The following is a 21,070-nucleotide window of genomic DNA, read 5'->3' as shown; positions in this document are numbered from 1 at the left end:
ACGTGACACTTCCCGAGGAAGCTTCTCCCTGGGACGCTTAAAGCTCCGGGGCCTAATGGGGCTGAGCTCTGGGCCAGAGAGGGAACTCTCATCCAGTGTCCTCTGGGGTTTCAGTAAATGCTCTGAGCTGGATGCTGGGAGATACATCAAGACTGAGAATCCTCATGAGGGCCAATAACTGATATTTAAAGCATTCCTAAAGACTTAGAAAGCATATCCCCCAAACCCTCCCCACCCCCCATGACCCTTGGCCATGGAGACCTGCCTTGCTCAGCCCTGCTGCAGCCTCTCTGGGATAGTTGCTGACCCAATTGTCAGCTTTGTTTTTTATTGCCAGTGGTATTGATTTTCATCTTTGCTTTCTTATTTTATTAACTGCTCTAATTTCATAGTTTATTAAAAGGGCACATTTTTAAAAATCCTTGAATGTACAATAAAAGAAGGATTTTTTTTTTAGCACAAAGGAATTACCTTTTTAAGCATTGCTATCACAGCTCAGCATTTTTAAAATCCCTTTCTCTAATCAGTTATCTTAGGGTAGATTTTCTTGGATGACCACATTCATCCATCAAGGGAAAGGGGTGGGGAGTGATTAAAAAGGGCAGAAGTGGCCACTTGTTCAGGAATTCTGATGTCCTGGTCTGGCTGGTAACTCTGTCCCTGCCTTCTTCATTGTCCATTTCTTTCATCCCCTGGGCTCAGAGCCTGGGCACCAGCAGAGCCTCCCTTTGCTTTGCCAGGGGTCCTGCAACAGGAGTCACTCCTTGGGTTGTAAGGGTTGTGCTTTTGGACTCAGGCTCCTTCTGGACTCATTACTTTTATCTTGTAGAGGTTTGGAGTGACATGCAGAATTCACCATTGGCCAAACAGTTTGTGTATAATCAATGTAGAAAAGCTGTCCTGTCCATGTGTGCCCAGTAGAGGAGGGGGCTGCTTACAAATCAAGGAGGTGGCGGCATGTGCTGGTCCCCAGGCCCCACTCCTGGCCTGGATTTATAGACAGACCCTGCTGAGGCTTGATGAGGATGAGGGTGGGCAAGAGGGCCTCTCATCTGTGTCCTACTTAGATGAACCCAGGGCTTCTTAACCCTTTAGGCTGTCTGGTGAGACCTGGCACCAAGAAGACCTGAGTTCCAATACAGCTTCAGACACTTCCTAGCTGTGTGATACTAGGCAAGTCAATTCACCCCTGAGTGCCTATGATTCCTCAGCATTGTTGTGAGGATCCAGTATCTCCTCTTTCTCTGAATAATGTTTTTAAATGTCTAAAAGGTATTAGAACATTCTGTTAAACCCCCATCTCAAGTCTCTATTTGTGGCTGAGGAGGCCACCCTACACTCACCTTCCTTGTTTTCAAGGAACTTTACTTTCTGGTGGAGGCCACAGTCCTTCCCTCCCCTGCCCCCAAGTTATGGTTTCCTCAGCACTCACCCAGTCCCACGTCCCACTTTCTGTAGGTGAGGAAGGGGAGGTCAATGGAGAGACCAGATCTTGGAACTCTGGTCTTTGGAATTGAGATTGCCAAAGGAGAAGTAGTTCAAGCAACCCGAAATAAGGAATCTTTGGACCACTGGAATGCCTGTCCCTCATTGACAGCCTCCTTGGAACTTGATGACCCCTCAAACCTGGATGCCCATGCCAGCACAATCATTTGGTCAGTCAGTCAGATAGAACCCTAGATGACCAGAGGCTGAAAAGCTTGGGGTCTCCTAAAACACATTCCCCCTGCTTTTGGGAATAGGGACAGAGAAACAGCCCCTCAGTCAGTTCTCAGGTTTACCACTGACGGCCACCATTTTTGTCATTTTTATGTTCAAAGAGAGCAGAACTTACCCATTATCAGTGAGGTCAGACAGCTTTTATGAAGCTCCCATGCTTGGAGGAAGCAAGGAGGCAGAGGTGAAGAGGGGGTGGCCATGGCAGACAGCCAGTGAAAAGAGTGGGAGTGGACAGATGGAGAGTGTCTTATGTGAAGAAAAACCAGGAGGCCAGTGTCTCCGAACTAGTGAAAAGCTGGAGGGCAGCAAGGACTGAGAAGGTTGGAAAGGTGGGAGGCACCAGAGTTTATTGAATGGCAGGATGATGAGGGGAGGAGGGTCTGCCCCAGTGTCCGTGGTGGGATGAGACTTGTTACAGGAATGTAGAATAATAGACAATGGATACATATATGTGTGCATTTGTATCTGTATGGTACATATATCAAGCCAGACACAAAGAGGTGCTCTAAAGGGATGCCCAAAGCTGAACCTGTGTTTGGGGCAATTGGCTAGCTACCTGTGCCCCTAGGAGATTGACAGAGGGACTGGAGGAGGGGCTTCTTCATGGAAAGACCCCCAATCTCTGTATGTCAAATGCTTTGGCACCCAAATAAGTCCCGTATCCAGTAGAGAACAACAGAACAAGATGGGCTTCCCTGCATCAAGGATCTGAGCTGCTGCATGGTGGCCTCCTAGGAAGGCAGACCCTCCATGCTCTAAGGGAGACCTCCTTGAAACACCCCCCCCCCCCTTTTCTCCTGAGTCAGCTGTTTGGAGCCAAACAGGCAGCCTCATCTGCTCTCCCCTTGACATCCCTTCCCAGATACACTGTCCCCAGTGGAGGTCAGGTAAAGGGATTGGCATTTACCCTTTTCAGAACAGAATGGGCTGGACTCTGATCCCATCAGTTCTGCTGAGCTTCTCCGATTTGGCTCTTATAGATGCTGCCTTAGCTCTGCCTACAGCTTGGTGGCATCTCTGCCTTTAACCAAGGCATGCTTGCCCATGGTGCTCTTCTGGAGACCTCCTGCCATGGGACATTGAATCCCAATGACATCCTCTGGGAAGGGAGTTGGGCCAGACTGAGAGACTCGGAGCTAAGAAACAAGGGGCCCCGGTCAGGACCATTGACCCTCTGAGCAGAGGGGTGTCTACACCCCTGCCTGCCACATCCACACTGCTGACTTGGTCAGAATCCTGGCTCAGCTCGAGTTTGTACTTGGGCCCTTGGCAAATGCAAAAGCAGCCATATGATGGTGGTGGGCTACCCAATTCATTCTGGATCTTCCTCTGTCTATCCCTTTGGAAGGGCTGCTAGCAATGTGGAAGGCATCCTTCATCACCTGGGAGTCAACATGACACAAATTTTACAAATGAAAATTCTGGTTTGTGAAATTTCCTTTTTTCGGACAGCAAATAATTTTAAAGGTTAAAGCCAACATCAGTTAAGCAATGAAAAGGAGCACAGAGTGCCAGGTGTGAAGTTGGGAAGTTTCTTCTTCCTGAGTTCAAATCTGGTCCCAGGCACTAACTGTGTGACCTTGGGCAAGCCACTGAACCCCATCTGCCTCAGTTATCTCATCTGAAAGGAGCTGGAGGAGGATATGACAAACCATTCCAGTATCTCTGCCAAGAAACCCCCCCCCCCAGACTCAGGAAGACTGGCACACCACTCAAATGACTGAACCAACCCCGAGAAAAAACATAAATTATATATGAATATATAAATAACAAAATGCTTTACATACAAATATTATTAGCATGTGTTTCTGAAAGAATGTCCATCCTTCTTGATATACTCATAAAGTCAGCTCTGGGGCCTGAGCTTCTTTCTCTATAGATATGATTCTACACTGAATGACCTTTGGGGCACCTTCTGTCTTTTGACATGTTGGACCTGTTTAAAGATCTCATTATCCAAGAAAATCAACCGCCTTTTCAAAGACAGTGGGTGCTGTGCCACTTCCCAGAATGCAGAAAGGGATAAATGTTGGGGGGGCTTCCTGCCCCTGGAATTAAGGCTTTCTTTTTCTCCTTAAAATGACAAAAAAGCTGAAAGCACTCTTTAACTCAAATTAGAGCATTAATTCAGGGCACTCGGGCCAGACTAGAGCTCAGCTCACGATGGACTAAAGTGCCTCCCTCTGGAGCCTCCCAACTTTTTGTTAGTACATGTGGTTTTCTTTAAATATTTGGATTTCTTTTGAGGCCCAAGGGTTCCTTCCTAAGAGTAGCTCTTTCCCTTGTAGAAGGCATAGAAATACAAAATCCTAGAACTATTTCCTCTTGAACAACTTTTTTAAAAGTTACATTCTCCTGCATGTATATTAGAGGAGCACATTTCCCTCAAAACCATCTTAAAGAAAAAAATAAAATTCTTTTTTTCCCTCATTTGTTGATATTTTATTTTTCCAATTACATGTGAAAAATACAATTCTATGTATGATACTAGCCTATTGATTCCCCTTTGCCCTATCTTTTTGAGACAATTCCAGGAAAGAAGAAGCTCTGACATGTCCTCAAATTTCCAAGCATTTATTAAGTGCTAGCTGCATACCAAGAATCATGCTGAGCCCTGATACAGACATGAGCAGAAGGCAAGGTCATTGCAGTCCTTGGGACTCTTACGCTGAGTCACCAGCAAGAAAATGGAGAAAGTGGGAGAGGGGACTTGCAAGGGGGGCATGATGGACAAATTCCATAGAAACAGGCTTGATCTGGAGAGGACTAGAGGAGTGGCCATGGCTGGCATGGGGTAACTTTCTTTCACGTTGAGGTTCTGGGAGGAGGGGCCAAGGGGTTTTCTTAGGGGAGGTGGTTGCTTTGGCCTGGGAGAGGCACATTCCCAGAAGGTAAGGTGCCTCTCAACTGATGGAGGTTACCTTTCCAACTGGGACTCTGATAGGAGCAAGTCAGGTAACCTCTTCCAGACCTCCATTTTCTCATTGGTTAAAGTGAGGTTACATTAGAGAATGTCTAATGTCCCTTCCAGCTCTACTCTTTGGATCTACACGTGCTAACTTGTGAATGTATCATGGAAGTCCCCCTAACCACTGCCACAGAAGCATACTGGAGGTATTCCCCATGCAGAACTCAATGTGCTTTTGACTTTGTGTGATATATACCTCCTTTTATCAAGTGGTTAAGTTTAGACTTTGTTTGCTCAATTAGAATAATCTGTTATTATCTTTTGATAGTTTAAATAAGAAGGTTGGTGTTCCAAGTTACTGAGGTGGGAAAAAATGGAGCCAAAGGTACAGGCTGGAAAGGCTGACTTGAGTCTGTTGTGTTAAGGAATAGAAAGAAGGACAAGAAAGGTGTTTCAGTAGGGCAGACCCTGACATCTGATGGCAAATGCTGTACTCCTACCCCCTCATCTGGGGGAAAGTGCCTCCCCACATCTTTTCTTGGGACGAGGCTCAGTCATACCCATCTTGCTATCGAGGATCGATGGTTGGGGCTGCACTTTGTAACATGACTAGTCCCGGCTCTCTTGATTTTTCATTTTTTTATACCAGTGTTCTTATTGTGCCATCTGTCACCATTGACCTCTTTGAGGTTCTGTGTACAGTCTGAGGATGTAGATATTTCTTGTGTCTCCCATTCTCCCCCTCATTGAGTGGGTGGATGAGAGGTGCCCCCCCACCAAGTTGTTTTCATTTGCATTTCTCAGGTTCATAGTGATCTTTTGATGTAACTGTTGATGATCTTTAGATGACTCTCATTCAACTCTTACTCACTTCTACTTTGGGGAATGATCTGCATTGATTTCATTCCTCTGACTGCTTCTTCCCTGGAGTCTTTTCTTTGTAACTTATAGAAATCCCAGCTTGGTCTCTTGGAAAGCTTTGCTCCCTCAGTGCCATTTGGAAATAAAATGTGGGTGATGCTGAATGTGTTATGAATGGTTTCAGTGAAGTGTACCATCTTCTGGAGGGGGGGTATTGGAAATGCTTGTTTGTTTTGCTTCATTTGGCCAGCTTCATGTGTTTTGTCACTGACGTGGCCCATCTCCATAGCTCACAGAACACCGGGAGGGGCGACACCCATACAGCCTGGACTCTCTCTGCCACTGTCCATTGTACGAAGAAGCCATGCACTTGGTGGAAGAGGGGAAAATCTACTCCAGGGTCCTGCGGTACTGTTTTCTTTTTACTTTACTAAGTGTGGAAAATGTTATGGTACCATTTCTGTGTTTTTCTCATCTTTAAAACAATCTTTAGGAGTAATGGGGGTTTCACCCAACTAAATTGTTTTTATCAAGACATCCAGGCTTGACTTTGTCAGGAATGAAAAGACATGTGTTTCTCATTACCAGCCTGAGTTCAGATCTGGTTTAATTCCAGATTCATAGCAGGCTTTGTCCTGAAAATAGCTTCAATTTTGGTTCTTGTTTTCTGTAGAACTGAAATGTTGGAGTGCCTTGGAGACAGCGACTTTCTTGCTAAACTTCACTGTATCCGACAGGCTTTCCAGGTAAACTGCTTTCTCAGCTCTGTCCTGCCCCCATGCTCAGTACTGTTCTGGATCTGTCCATGGACAGAGTCAGGAAGTATCCTAGCCTACTCCCCCCGGCCATATACACAGAGTCCCAGCTGCCCAGCCAACCCCGACTAGTCCCATCTTGGGACTCAGCCTCAGAGTGGCTCCTTCACCCCCAGGCCATGCTGGCCTCTCACACTTACTAGAGGCTTGGTGGGGACTGGAGCACCAGAGGCCTCATCTCTGAGACTGTGTCTAAAGAATTTGTAGGTCTCGAGTGTCACAGAAATGTCAGCTGCTGTTGACACCAGCCCAGCTCCCAAGGAAGGGAGACCTCCCCAGCAGTGAGCCTCACTCTTGAGGTCATGCTTCCTGTCCTAGCAGAGTCCTCCAGGCCTACTCATCCCCCAGATCTGGGTCACTCACTCACATCCCTCATTCTGACTTCCCTTTCCTTCTTCACTTTATATCAATCAGTCATTTCAGGTCTCTGGCGGGGGTGGGGGGGGGGTGCAACTCTTGCAGGTCATTCTTTCAGAAACAGCCAACAGGACATTTCTTGCTGAGAGTGGAAGAAAAATTTTGTCAGCTTTAATTGTGAAGGCCAGAAAGGTAAACTCGATTTTGTTAACAAAGTTGTTATTCAGTCAGAAATTAAAACACCTTACAGTTCTCAAAGGAAGGATTGTTCTGAGGAATGCTAATTCTTGTGGGCCCTTGATCTTTTTCATCTGCCTCTGTGTGTGTGTGTGTGTGTGTGTGTGTAACTGTCCTAGGCATTGGTGTCCAGAGACATCATGAAACAGTCCCTGCCCTAGTGGAACCCCACCTATATAACTCTTCTCCTTCTCCCTGGGTTCTTTCTTTCCTGGCTTCCCTTGGAAGGGTCCTGCAGCCCCCTCTCCAGGACCATTGAAATAATCATTGAAGCTGCTGACAGCAATTTGACCAAGTCTTTGGAAAACAAGAGGGAGAGTTAGAGGTAGAATTCAAATTTTTTCTTCCTCCTCTCCTTCATGTTGGGCCAAGGGCTAGGGTAGGGAGAACCACCTTCTCTGAAGTCACCTATCTAGGGCTGGGCCAAAATGATCAGCAAGAGTGCCCTTCCTTAAGTGCCGTTGAAGTTCTGAGGGTGGTCTCAGGTGACCAACCCTCTTTTCTCACTTCATTTTCCTGAATTAGGACTCTTTCCTTCCTTGGAGCCCATTTACCCTACTGGCTCAGGGAAGAATTTTAGCTCATTGTCTTTAACTGACTTTGCCTTAAAAGCAGAGGTTGGACCTTTGAGCAGAGCCCAGCACTGTGCTCCCCAATTCAATTGCCTCACCCCCCCATCCCTGGAGCCTTCACAGTCACTGTCTGGCAGGCAATTTAGATCCTCAGGCCGGAAGATTGTTTCAGAAAGCATGCTTAGAATTAAAACATGTCATCTTCTTCTTGTTTGCTGATGATATCCTACAGAATCCAAAGAAATTTGAAGATGTTTTTGATGAAATGATCTGTTTTTTAGAGCAAACAGACCACTGGGAGAGTACCGAGGTGGAACTGGCCGCTCGGGGGGTGAGTCTGTGTCTGTTTTCATTCCCTTCCTCCTCCAGCCCTGAGTCTCCCATGACAAGTAGCTGAGGGCCAAGGGTTTTATCAATGCAGATAGCTTCTATTGGGAGTCAGTGTTTCTTCCTTCTTATTGGTCACTTGTATATCTAATGACTCAGGTGGTATCTTTCTGTTCATGAGTAGTCTCTGGATTCAGTCTTTCTCCCAGTCCAGGGGCTAATAAATAATAGTGTGTGCGCATTTTTTCTTATTTCATGCAGGTGAAAAATCTAAATTTTTATGACATTGTCCTGGATTTTATATTAATGGACTCTTTTGAAGATTTAGAAAACCCACCCACATCCATACAGAATGTAGTCAATAATCGCTGGCTAAACTCCTCCTTTAAAGAAACTGTAAGTATGATTTACTTATTTTTTTGAGGTATTGTGGGGCATGAAAATGGTAAAATCTTAGTCTCCAATTTTCCCCCAAGCCTTTTTTTTAAATCAGATTTTTTTTCTCCTTCAGAATAGTAGGAGAAAAAACCTGGAAAAACTTGTATGAGCTGAAGCAATGAAATTTTCAGAATCTATTCAGGCTTTTTAAACTTGAAGATAAAATTGTATGACTAGGTAGGTGAGGAAGGGACTTAATAAGACTAGAACATGAACAGAGGGCCAGGTGTAACAACAGGCCCAAGAAACCCATAGGTCAGAGCCCTGCCCTCAGGGAAGAAAAGTCACTCACAGTCCAGTCAGGCTGAAACCTTGAAGAGGGGCACAAATACAACCAATGGGTGCCAGGTAAATGACCTGCAGAAACCGACTCCATTGCCTCTGCGCTTTGAGGAGGGCTCTCAGCAGTGTGCCTGGGCAGGCATCAGAGGGGGAGCTTGGTCATGTGGGCTGCCATTGTCTGTCTCTTCCTAATTGATTGAATTCTAAAATGTTCAGATATTTAAATTTCCCCAGTTAATATGATTTTATCTCACAAGAGGTTGTTCTTACCCATTTCTCTAGTTGATAGGGTTCAGGGACCTTAGAGGTGGAGACACAGGAGCCTGGGCTTGGGAGATTCCTCTTTGGTTTCTGGAAGAAAAAACTTTTTTTTCTGTCATTATATTATATTTCTTATTTGAATATATTTTCTTATTTGAATCAAACCTCTAGTAGGTGGTTCCTAAACTGCCATTTCATAAGGAAAGACCCCAGGTTACATTGTGTCCATGATCTTTTCTATGTGTATTTTTGGGGAGTTTGGGAGTTTTATGCAAATTAGTTCCCAGTGTGAGGGTCCTTGACACCAGACCCTGCCCAGTTTGGCCAGGTTGACTCCTGTATTTAATTTAAAAAAAAATCCATTGTTTGAGAACAGCTGAAGGAAGTGAGAGTTGCTTTGTGTTTGTCATTGACAGTCAATTGTGTGAGCACTTTTAAAGGCATCCCCTTGAATTCCATGCGGGGAGACTGGGAACAGTCAGGGCCTTTGCGTTTGCCCTTGCCTTTGTTAAGTGGTGAGATCCCAGAGGATGAGGAGCAGGGTGTTCTTGCAAGCTTACCTCTGGCCTTTTTTTCTTCCCTGTGCATGTCTAGGCTGTGGCATCCAGCTGCTGGTCAGTACTCAAACAGAAGAGGCAGCAGATGAAGGTAAATGCCTTTGGTGGGATTTGAGGGGCTGCTCCCTAGCAAGCTCTCAGGGAACCTAGGAACCAGCAGGAGCGGGGCCCTTATTAGTAGGCATTTTAGTTTTCTTCCAAAAATTATCTCAGTGTCATGATCACAAAATCTTCAGCAATGTATGAATAGTGGGAGCAACAATTGTTCTCATGTGCTCTAAGAGTCTCAATATGTATGTGTAATTGCGGCATAGATAAAGGAGGGGAAACCAGGGAGTCCTTTGCCCCACCTTGCCCCTCCACTGGATGGGCCCAATTTGAGCTTCACAAAGACAGGAGACATCATTAAGGCCAGCATGTAGGGAAACCATGGGGTCCTCCTTTCTCTGTCCTGGGAATTCCAGAAAGCAGAGAACTGTGAGGTAGGATCAGAAACATCTGGAGGGAAACCCCAGGCAATCATAGCTTGCCAGGCAGTCTCCAGCTGTGGAGCTAGACAGCTTGGCTTCCTCTTGTCCCTTTGCTGAACTTGAATCTCTTCCCAAGGACCTAGAGTAGCTGTTTCTCCTGATGGGCCTGGTCCCATCTTAGATCGTAGGACTTAGCAGGGATGTGGACAGTGATCACCACAACATGCCTGCTAATTTTATGGGTAAGACAAAGCAGGGGTGGTGGGATTGGGGGTGGGGATCTTAGCTGTCTAGGACATCGGACCAGTTTTTGTCAATGAAACATCAGAAGGATAAATGGAAAATCTGACACTTGAAAACTTGATTATTCTTTATCCAAATACAAGACCGGGGAGATGTGGTCAAATGGAGGCTCATTTGACAATGTTCTGGGCTTCTGGTGAATGCTCATCAGCCGATATGGTAGCCAAGTGAGGTATGAGCAGTGCTCATTGTACTGATCTGTCAGAGTCTTGTTTAGTCAGAACCAGTACATTTTAGGGACCAACACTTTTAGGTCCATTCTCCTTGAAGATTTGCTAAAGCACCCAAATTGTTCAGTCTGTTCACATCTGGAGATCTAGAGGAGATCTTGTTCTTGTCTCCCATTTTGGAGAGGAATCAGATAGGTTCTTCTTGGTGCAGAGAGGTTGACCAAGTGAGTGGCTGGAAGTGGCAGATTTGGGCTTGATGGAGGCCTAAGAGCAGGCCTTGTGGCCAACTCTTTGGCCTGCAGACTGTTGGCACTTCATATCTCAGTGACCACCAGCTAAGACTCTGCTCATCTATATAGTTACTGCATAATACTGATCCCAGTGTGGTTGGGCAGCTCAAGATATAATATACAAAGAGAGCATTTCATGATCCTCAAGGCACTGTAGGAGGACCAGGAATCAGTAATATCCACTATTTAATGGACATTTACCAATATTCTACAAGATGAATTAATAGATGATTAAGGCATAAGGGAAACAGAAAGAGGATATTGACTTACCAAGCAATAGTAAACGATTAAATGATTATTAATTATAATGATACTGATGAAAAGGAGAAGCTTCCAGCAGTTTGAATTATACATCAGTATAATAAGCTGTCTTGGAAGGTAATGAGTTCCCATTTATTTGAGATTTTCAAGCAAAGCTGTGATGACTACTCATTGGGGAAATTGTTTAGGGTAATATCCTTCAGATAAGGATTGGCCTAGATGGTTACTGAGGTCCCTTCCAATTCTGAGATTTTGTGTTTTGTGTTGTGGACTGTCATCTGAACCAAATCTTCTTTATGGTCACATGGTCCTAATCCACTAAGGACCTACTGTATGCTGGTCACCTACTGTGTGAGGAAAAGGAGAATAAATAAGGAGGGAGGAGGAGTGAGATGAGGGAGGAAGGGGAGGAAGAGGGGAATGAGAAAGGAGGAGGACTGAAGGAAGTCATCATACTAGTCATTAGAGATCCAGTGTAAGGGAGAATGACAGTGCTCACCCCTGAGGGACTTAGATATTTCTTAGTGGCAGCTTCCTGCCCAGATAGCCAGAAATTATTTCCATCTTCTTTCTCCTTTAAAATGGGTACCCTGCTATCATTTATAAGCTGCCTTCATGATGACCCTGGAGAAGGCCAAAAATCTAGGTCAGCCATTCTTTTCTCACAGTTGAAGAAGGGAGCAGCGCAGAGGATACTAGGCATCTCACAAAGACATCAGAAGGGCTGAGGCTCCTCCAGCTGAAGAGATGCTGAGAAAACAACTGGGATACTTGCCTGGAAGACAGCAGTCCCAACTTGGGAGGAAGACTGAGACTGACTAGCACAAACAGAAAAGGAAGGCAGCCAGCCCCTCCCCTGCAGGGGCTTACAGTCGAATCAAAAAGAGGTGAGTCTTCTTAGCTGGAGAGCAGCTACTGCAGCCCACAGGGTGGAGAACACTGAAGACAAGGACCAGAATCTGAAAAAGTGGAAGACAAAGAAAGGGATGAGAATAGAAGAGGAAGAGGAAAAAGGAGGAGGGGAAGAGTGGGAGAAAAGAGGGAAGAGGAAGAGGAGAATAAAGGAAGGAGAGAGAAGGAAAGAAGAGAAGAGAAGGAAGAAGAGGAAGAGAAGAAACAGGAACAAGTGCAGGCAGATGAGAGTCCTCAGGTAAAGGTAAGAAAGAAGCCACAGCCTTAGCCTCCAGGGGGTAAGACCTACTAACCAAGAAATCCTAGAGGGAAGAGGACAAGCTGACCTCCTATAGGAATTCTGGAGACTCAGGCACATCAGCCCATGACTCTCCATGGTTCACCCTCTCCTTTGGCTTTCAGCTTGAACTTGGTGGGACAGCCAGGCCTCTGTCTAGGCTTTTTTCAGGAGCCAGTACATCATGTTCCATCTCTGGGCCTTTGCCCAGCTCAGGGCCCTTCTTGGACCCCTTAGTTGTGAGTGTTCTCTCCTTCCAGACCTCCCAATCTCTCCCTTAGTATCCACACACTAAAAAAAATTCATTGAGGGCAGAGACTAGTTCCTTTCTTCTTTATAGGCCAAGCTCCCCTAGCACTTAGCAAACATTGATTCAAGGGTTCTTGACCTATTGTCCATGAACTTGTGTCTTTCTTTTATATTTAGATCAGCTATTTCAATATGATTGGCTCCCTTTTGATCCTATGCATTTTCAAATTTGATTCTGAGCAAAGGAATCCTGGCTTTACCAGCCAGACTGACCAAGGAGTCACACACTCATTGTCTGTACGCTGTGCTTCTCTTTGTCAGGCACCGCCATCTTCACCCTTTGATAAGTTTGCGCATCTGCAGGCTGAACTTTGATTGTCAGGGTCCATAGAGCTTATTTTTTCACAGTTCTAACAAATGAATACAGACCATATGCCCAGTTTCACAGAAGAAACATAGAAAATGTCTTCAATGACGCACAACAATATCGAACAGCATAAAAGAATGCAGCAGAACCCTTGCTTACTATACAGATGAAGTATAATCACTTATTTAAAAATAATAAAAACACAAATCTTTGTGAATCTGTGACAGACTACAAAAGAAGGAAATTACTGTAATTTGATTTTATATTAAAAGAAAAAAGAACAATTCAACTTGTTACTTTAAAAGTTGTTCTGCTCTGATCGATCTCATGTTTGTGTATGTGTGTCTTTGTGCCTGTATTTTCTTTTCAATGCTGTAATGACCCCCTTTTCTTTCTTTTTTTCTTTTGGAGAGTTTTATTTTTAGTCAAAAATAAAGAGGATCATAGATTTAAGTGATTCAATCTGATAGATCAAGTGCCTGAAGAACTTTGTATAGAGGTTTGCAATATTGTACAAAAAACAGACAAAGAAAAGGATGAACAAGAAAGCAGAAATGACTGTCAAATTGCTGAGGAAAGAAGGAAAGGAGAAAAGGAAAGACATTACCCAACTGAATGCAAAACTAGCAAGGAGAGATAGGAAAGTTTTCTTAAATGAGAAATGTAAAGAAATAGAAGAAAAATTAAAATGAGAAAGATGAGACCTTTTCAAGAAAATAAGATATCAAGGGAATGTTTCATGCAGAAATGGATATGATGAAAAACAAAAATGATAGAGGCTTAATTAAAATAGATGAGATTAAGAAGAGGTGACAAGAATACACAGAAGAATGTAAAAGAAAAATCTTAACATCACTAAATACCCTGATGGTTGGGCTTACCTAGAGCTAGACATCCTGAAGAAGGAAGTCAAGTTGGCCTTAGGAAGCATTGCTAACATATGGCTAGTAAAGATGATGGAATTCCAAATGAGCGACTTAAAACCCTTAAAGATTATGCCCAATCTTAAAGATGGAAAGTCCAACAGTGGCCACCAGGTCAGAAAAGATCAGTTTTTATTCCCATCCTAAAGAAGAGTGCCCAAGGAGTGCTCAAATTACCGAACATTTCACTCACCAACAAGATTATGCTTATTATTCTGCAAACTAGACTTTGGCAAGATGTGAACCAAGCATTCCCAGAAGAGCCGGTTTTCAAAAAGACCAAGGAACTAGAAACCAAACTGCCAATATTTGCTTGATTATGGAGAAAGCAAGGGAGTTCCAAGAAAATAAACAAACATCTACTTCTGCTTCATTGGATCACAACAAAATGTGCCAAGTCCTCAAAGAGATGGGATTACCAGATCATCTTGTCTTTTGAGGAATCTGTACATGGGTCAAGAGGCAACAGAGCCCAACATGGAGCAACTGATTAGTTTAAGATTGGGAAAAGAATATTTAACTCATTTATGTATTTAACTTATACGCAGAGTACATCATATAGAATGCCAGACTGGATGAATTAAAAATTAAAATTAAGGTCACTAGGATAAATATCAGTAATTTCAGATATACAGATGATACCATTCTGATGACAGAGTGAAGGGGAATTAGGCCTCTTGATGAAGATGAAAAAAGGAGGGTGTAAAAGATGGCTTTAAGTTTAATATAAAAAAAACCCCTAAGATCTTGACACTGATTGCATCACTTCCTGGCAAATAGAGAGAGAGAAGAAATGTCAGATTTTATATTCTTGGGCTCAAAGATCATTGCAAAGGATGACTGCAGCCATGAAATTAAAAGTTGCCTGCTCCTGGGAAGGAAAACTGTTGACTAAAAAGTCAAGATGTTACCTTGCCAACAAAGGTCCATTTAATCAGCACTATGTCTTTTTGAGTAGTAATGGATAGTTGTGAGAATTATAAGGAACTGAGCATGGCTGATTTGATGCTTTGGAATTGTGCTGCTGGAGAAGACTTCTGAGAGGTCCTTGGACAGCATGATCTCATCAGTCAATACTCTTTACTGAAGCTAAACCTTAAATGCTTTTTTTTTTACATATTTCTCCCTCCCTCCCTATTCTCTCCCCTTCCCCTCAAAAGAAAGCAATCCAGCATAGGTCATACATGTATAATTGTGCTAAATATAGATCTTTGTTAAAAGCTTAAATTTTTCTGCCACATGATGTGAAGACAGGACTCATTGGAAAAGACCCTGATGTTGGGAAAGATTGAAGACAAAAGGAAAAGGGGACAGTGGAGAATAAATGGTGTCATGGAAACAATGAACATGAACTTGGACAGATTTTGAGAGATAATGGAGGATAGAAGAGCCTGGTGTGCTGTGGTCCATAGAGTCATGAAGAGGCAGATACAATTAAATGACCAATATCCCTAGCCTTCTACCCTGTTGATAGACATTTGAAAAAGACCTGCTTTAAATATATTTGCATCTATGTATCCTCCCTTCTTTTGTTGGTCTTTTTAGAAGATAATTCTAAAAGTGGGGTATTGCTAAGTCACGTACACAGTTTACTGGTTTGGGGGTTATTGCTTTTCACAATGATTGGACCAACTCCTAGTTCCTCTGTGCATTGTTGTTCCCGTCTCTGCATATCCCCTCCAGCAACTATCATTTTTTTTGTTTTGTCACCTTTGACAATATGTATGAATGGAAATTTTTAGTTTTTTGAATGTACTTTTCTCTAATAATGATTTAGAACATTTTTTTCTAATTGCTGATAGTTTGATTTTCTTTCTTTGGAAGAGAGCTGCCTATGCCTGTTCATATTCTTTGATCATTTATCTGCTAGAAAATGATTATCATGATCATAAAATGTCTATATTATAATCTGTGTTGCTCTTTATCTCTTGCTTGATCATAAATATCCCCCCTTTCCAAAGTTGCAAAAGCTTTTTCCTTCCTTGCTTTCTGAACTTGTTCATGTTGTGTCCATTTGGAGTTTATCTTGGTGTATAATGTAAGAAAGTGGTGTAAGTTTGATTTCTGCCAGATTATGTTCCAGTTTTCCAGCAGTTTATGGTTGAGTAGTGCATCTTTTCCTAGAAGTTAGTGCCTTTTGGTTTATCCAACATTTTCGTACTCTCTTTTGTTATGCTTGTTATGTGCCTAGCTGGTTCTACTGACCAAATTTTCTATTTTTTTTAAACAATATTCCGTTGTTTGAAGTCTAGTTCTGCCTTCCTTTCTATTTTTTCTTATTATTTCCTTTTAGATTCTTGAATTTTTTATTTTTTCAGACAAACTTTGTTACCTTCTCTAGATCTTTAAAATAATCCCTTATAATTTGGTTGTGTGGCAACAAATAAGTCTATGAATTTAGGGATTGTTATTAGCTTTTTTTGGTAGACTCTAACCACAAGCAATACCTTTCCAATTAATTAGGTCGCTCTTGATAGATTGATCTTTTCATAACAGATGCTTCATAAACACTCACTTTTCTCTCCTCCTTTGCCAACAGATTCCTGATGGGTTTTTTGCCCACTTCTACGCCATTTGTGAGCATGTCAGTCCTGTATTAGCCTGGGGCTTTTTGGGTCCAAGAAACTCCCTCTATGATTTATGTTGCTTCTTTAAGGTATGGCAACTTTTAAAAATTGTACTTGTTCCAAATGCTGACACATGTAGATGATGTGTATGCTTTATTCAGAAGTCATATTTTGTAATTTAAAGCCCATGAGTCAGTTTTGTCTGCTTGGGCTCCCAAATTCTTGTAGTTTCTGCCCCATTTTCCCCTTTCAACTTAAAACTCTTTTTCTTGTATGACTTTTATTTACTTTTTCTCCCCCACCCTTAGTTGATCAATTCCTGGATTCTCCTTTTCCTTGTACTCCCCCAGTGCCTTGCTCCAGAACCTGGAACATAAATGCAGCTAGGTGGCACAGGGTGCTAGACCCAGCACCAGGGTGATCCGAGTTTGAAGTCTGTCTTAGATACTTCCTCATAGTGTGACCCTGTCTGCCTCATGTTTCCTCCTCTGTAATAAGAGTTGTAGCATTTATTGCCCTCCCCCCAAAGCGATGGATCAATACAAACTATTGTTTATAAAGCTTTATCAGTCTTTCTGAACTTGATCTCAGAAACAGAGCCCATTTTTCACCTTTTCATTTGTAATGACTGCCTACTTCCTGCTGTGTTAGAAAACTCTTCACTTTTTTGTATTGGGTGTTATGGAGTTAAGACACGACTCTTTTATCTTGGAATCTTGTGATGTGGGCTCTTTTGTTACAAAGAGAGCTGAGGAGAGGGAACCAGGGAAGTTGATAATAGCTTTCCAGAAGACTGAAGGGTGACCCTTCAGACCTGACGGGTTGAGACAGTAGGAGGTGCTCACACTGTGGGTAGGGGAAGGACCCTCAGGCAGAGGCCATCCCTCCCAGGGTTTGGTTCATCCTCCTAATCCTATCGTTGGTTCCCATCTGATTCATCAAATGAGGGACACAGAGGTCTCAAGGAGGCTGTTCCAGGCCATCTTGGAGGGCCCATCCTAAAGAGAGATGCCAAGATTCTACTTTCCCCATGGACTCTGCTGGTATCTCACTGCCTGCTTGCACTGTACCTGAGCTCAGCCTTAAAGGCCAAGTTCATGGTTTTTAATTGTAGTTTAAATAGGCTGCTGCTGAAACTATTGGGACAACTTGTTTATTAACACAAACTCTCCATTTGTTTTTGGGTCTCTCCAAATTTTTGCCTCTACTGTTTGCCATTGTGATTTGTGATCATTCAAAATGGGTAGGCTCTCTGGGCTTAAGCAGGTGGTGGTGTAGACCCTCTGCATAAACACTTGCTTGTTTTGTCACCAGGACCAAGTCCTCTATTTTCTCAAAGACATCTTCGATTTGGAGAAGGTCCGCTATTCCAGCATGGAAACACTTGCTGAAGACCTCATGCAGTTGTTGATGCGCCGCACTGAGCTTTTGATGGCATATCTGGGCACAGATTCCCTGAGACATACGAACAGCTGTGTGAGCAGCCATAGCCATGCCATGTCCAGCAGTCTGGTGGAAGCCAGAGTCCAGTGAGGGGGAGGGGGACATGTGTGCAACTGGGCCATGGGGGTAAAGTATTGAGGGATGAGCAGATGGGCAGGCAGATGAAGGGTGATTAGACTGGACAGACCTTCAAGAGGGCCATCATCCCTAGAAAATGTTCTTTTTTTCTGAATGGACATTTTCCAGAATTGTTGCTTGTGATCAAAATCCATCCTTGGTCTGTGGAGACAATCGGTTTACTCTTTGAGGACTCTGCTGTAAACTATTTGGGAAACATTTTCAAAAGTCTCGTCTTGGCTCATGGCACCCAGAAAGTCCCTGCTTGGCCAAGGGTGCATGCACCCAGCTTCCCTGTTTTTCCCATGTGCCATACCCTCCATTTATTAAGTTACTTCTCAGTGACAACATATTTCACTTTGCCTTGAAATTGCATCTGTACATATTGCTGTCTCCTTTTGTGTCGAAGCCCAGTTAAATGATGTGGGAAATAGAAATCATCACCATTTAGGAGTAGCGATGTCCAGGGTGTGCTGCTGGTGTCATTACTTATGTCATTTAATCAAAGAAATTGCTGTGGCTCCTGAGTGTCAGTGTGATCCAACCCTTTGGGCTCATAATGGAAGAGTTCTCAGTCAGACCACTGCTCCTGATTCTGTAGACTACAATCAAGAGGGCAAAGACCCTCTGATTCTCTGGCAGAGGGGACTTTGAGGGCTTTTTGCTCTTCTCCTCTTGCCTTGAAAGAAGCCCCAATGAGCTCAGCTGCAGGGTGAGTCACAGGAGTTACAGATTGATACGTGTGTGCTGTTTCCCCTACCCTGGCCTATGATAGGTTCTGGCAAGATTCGTGTGGGGAGAACTTACTGGCTCTTAGGTAGATTTCTTTTTAACATGGCTTTTCCCTCCAAATTTAACCCCAAAGGATCCCGTGTGATAGATGCATAGACCAATGCACTGCTCTTTCACCTGTGCGTCAGCTTCTTAAGTACAGTTGGGTGGGCGATGGGCAAGAGGCCCCTTCATCATAAGGAATTCTCTTAGGTGACCTGCAGTGGTTTTTAAAACAGCATTTTAGATGAAAGTGCCTGGTTTCTCTTCATTGAGATGCCACTATGAAGCAGGAAAGTCATAATCATTGTTTTAAACGAAGATCTGCACAGCGATGGCCTAAAGTGATGGATGTGGAACTGAACAGTCAGATGCTACAAGCTGTTGATGATTTGAACTTGTGTTTGCACAGGACTGAAGTTATCCAAGAGACAAGATGGAAGCTTCCCTCAGGTTTTATTTTCTGAATTGAAGTCTCCTATGTATTGGGAGCTTTCTATCCTCTGCCATGAAGTTTGATTTTTATTTTTCCTTACAACTCAGGCAGAATTGAGCTGTACTTTATACCAATGCACCTACTTTCTGATTGAATGCTTTGAAATGATTTTCTGTGATTATTATTGTTGCCATTGTCTTTGGTTCTAGAAACCGAACTATGGAGGAAAATTTGTATCATATTTTACATTTGACAAAAGATTAGTTTAGAAATTAGTTCTGAAAAATTGCACTATTTAATGTGATAAAGATGATTTCATTTCCAGCAGATGCAAATTTATGTTCCCCAAAAGCATAATATATGTTTTCTCCCGAATAGAATTTTTACTCTGAAAAAATAGTTATATGCAAGTATCTGGTTTGTTATGCAAGTGGTTGAATTGTCCTCTTCATTCATGTGTAGTTGCTGTGGAAGGAAGTTGGTCAGCCCACCAGCTGCCTTTACAACCTAAGGTTTTTTGTGTGGCCTTCAATTAAAAGGACAAGAGTGACCAAATAGAATTTCAGGGATTTCCATATGGGAAAGGTCTCTCTTTAGTAGAGCACTTATTTTGGCCTATTATTGAGAAGATCTTTCTGAAAAAGAATGTTTACAACAGAAGAGGAACTCTAGGGTCATGCATACCATTTTCCATTTGCCTTAAAACTGGATTATTAATACAAAGAAAGTCTTTTAAAATATTAAATGATCAAAGCCTGTCTATCTAACTCATTATTTGTGGTGTGGATTACAGAGAGAACATATGTGATCTCTTATCAGTCACATCAGTCATCAGAGGCTCTTTAGGGAGTATTCTGTATATGACAATAGCATTTTTGCAGTTTTTAAAAAATGAAAGAAGTCCATGTTGATTTCCCAGCCTCTCTTTCCATTCCCCACCATGGTTAGCCACATATATTTCCCATTAACTTGAAAGGCCAATCCTTTTCTTTGAGGATAACATTTTTGTGTGTTACTATTGTTACCAAGAAAGATCTAAAACTCTCCTAGTAGATTTTTCCAGGCATATACCCTATGAACAGCTCCAAAGGACCCAACATTCCTTTAAGCCTAGGAAGAAGGAATGTCAAATAGAAATTTAAATGGACTTCTCCATAGCTTGTCACACACATAGAAGTCAAAATTTGCATGAATCTCCCATTTGGCTTTGGATTTTGACTGTACAAAAACATCAGGAAAGTTTTTAAGTGTAGACTTTGGAGCCACAACATGACTTGGCAAAATCTGGAAAAAAGGTTTTTTTTGTGGGGGGTTTTTTGACCAGTGTGGAACTAGCATTATAGATGAGCATGGCTGGTAATAATGTCATCCTTTATTTGTCCTTAATGGTGTACTCTTGTTAAAATTATTTGTTTTGTTTGATGGAAACTATGTATTAACTGAAATTCGCCAATGCCAAGAGGTGTTTCTTTTTCTTGCCTAAATGTACAGTACCACACTCATTCTCCATATAACAATCAAATACTATTAAATAGAACCTTAGCAGAAAAATAGCACTGGCTCTCCCCTCTAGCCCCCAGCCCCAACCTGTAATAGATATGAATGTGTTTCGATTACTGCCAAATAAAGGACTGTGGACTTGTATATTGCAGGTTGTTTGATCTGTTAACAAATACTGACAAAACGAACGCCATACACACATGGTCTACTTAGAAGTGGCAGAAACTAATCAACATGAGAGAACTCTGAAAATCTAGTGTCAGCATCATGTATGTACCAAAGAGTGCATGAGTTTTGCAAAGGGGAAGTCACACTGCTGCCAGTGTCCACGAGATGGGAGACACTTGTTCCCAGGAGGCTTGACAGAAATGGGCAAGCATCTGAGAGGAAGGAAGCAGAGCTGACTCTTTTGCTTCTCCCCTCCTCTTCCTCCCCCCCCCCCCCAGCACATTTCAGAGACTAGAGACTTTGGAGGAGATTTGGTAATTGCCAGGGCAGAAGCGCATGGCAAAGGCAGGTATATGCTTAACCCCTTCAGTCTGGAGTTAGATTTCTCCAGCTGAATCCAGAGAAGGGAATGTCCTGATGCAAATATTGGCCTTCAAGAAGGAAGAAAATCTACATGGTCCCTCCTTGGAATTCCTTGCTGTATAGCAGCTTTGAAAGTGCATTTACTACCT

At 42.9% G+C, this 21,070-nt stretch overlaps 1 protein-coding gene across 3 annotated transcripts in view; it reads left to right on the top strand.

The window, feature by feature from the left end:
* Positions 1–20,534, top strand: part of MIGA1 (mitoguardin 1) — a 68,709-nt gene extending 48,175 nt beyond the window's left edge. For 2 of the 3 annotated variants that reach the window (XM_074221120.1, XM_074221119.1), the window contains exons 9-16: positions 5,778–5,896; positions 6,162–6,234; positions 6,766–6,852; positions 7,702–7,800; positions 8,058–8,192; positions 9,372–9,425; positions 16,096–16,212; positions 17,438–20,534. In XM_074221120.1, coding sequence (XP_074077221.1) covers positions 5,778–5,896; positions 6,162–6,234; positions 6,766–6,852; positions 7,702–7,800; positions 8,058–8,192; positions 9,372–9,425; positions 16,096–16,212; positions 17,438–17,656 — 903 coding nt within the window. In that variant the 3' untranslated portion in view covers positions 17,657–20,534. Of the gene's footprint in view, positions 1–5,777; positions 5,897–6,161; positions 6,235–6,765; positions 6,853–7,701; positions 7,801–8,057; positions 8,193–9,371; positions 9,426–11,496; positions 11,716–16,095; positions 16,213–17,437 lie in introns of those variants that run through there. The other variant, XR_012475441.1, reaches the window with a different exon arrangement.
* The last annotated feature ends 536 nt before the right edge of the window (positions 20,535–21,070 follow it).

Source organism: Macrotis lagotis, chromosome 2 (genome assembly GCF_037893015.1).
Source record: "Macrotis lagotis isolate mMagLag1 chromosome 2, bilby.v1.9.chrom.fasta, whole genome shotgun sequence".
Classification (NCBI taxonomy): Eukaryota; Metazoa; Chordata; class Mammalia; order Peramelemorphia; family Peramelidae; genus Macrotis; species Macrotis lagotis.
Note: the sequence above shows the minus strand (reverse complement) of the source record. Positions and strands in the feature narration are given on the sequence as shown.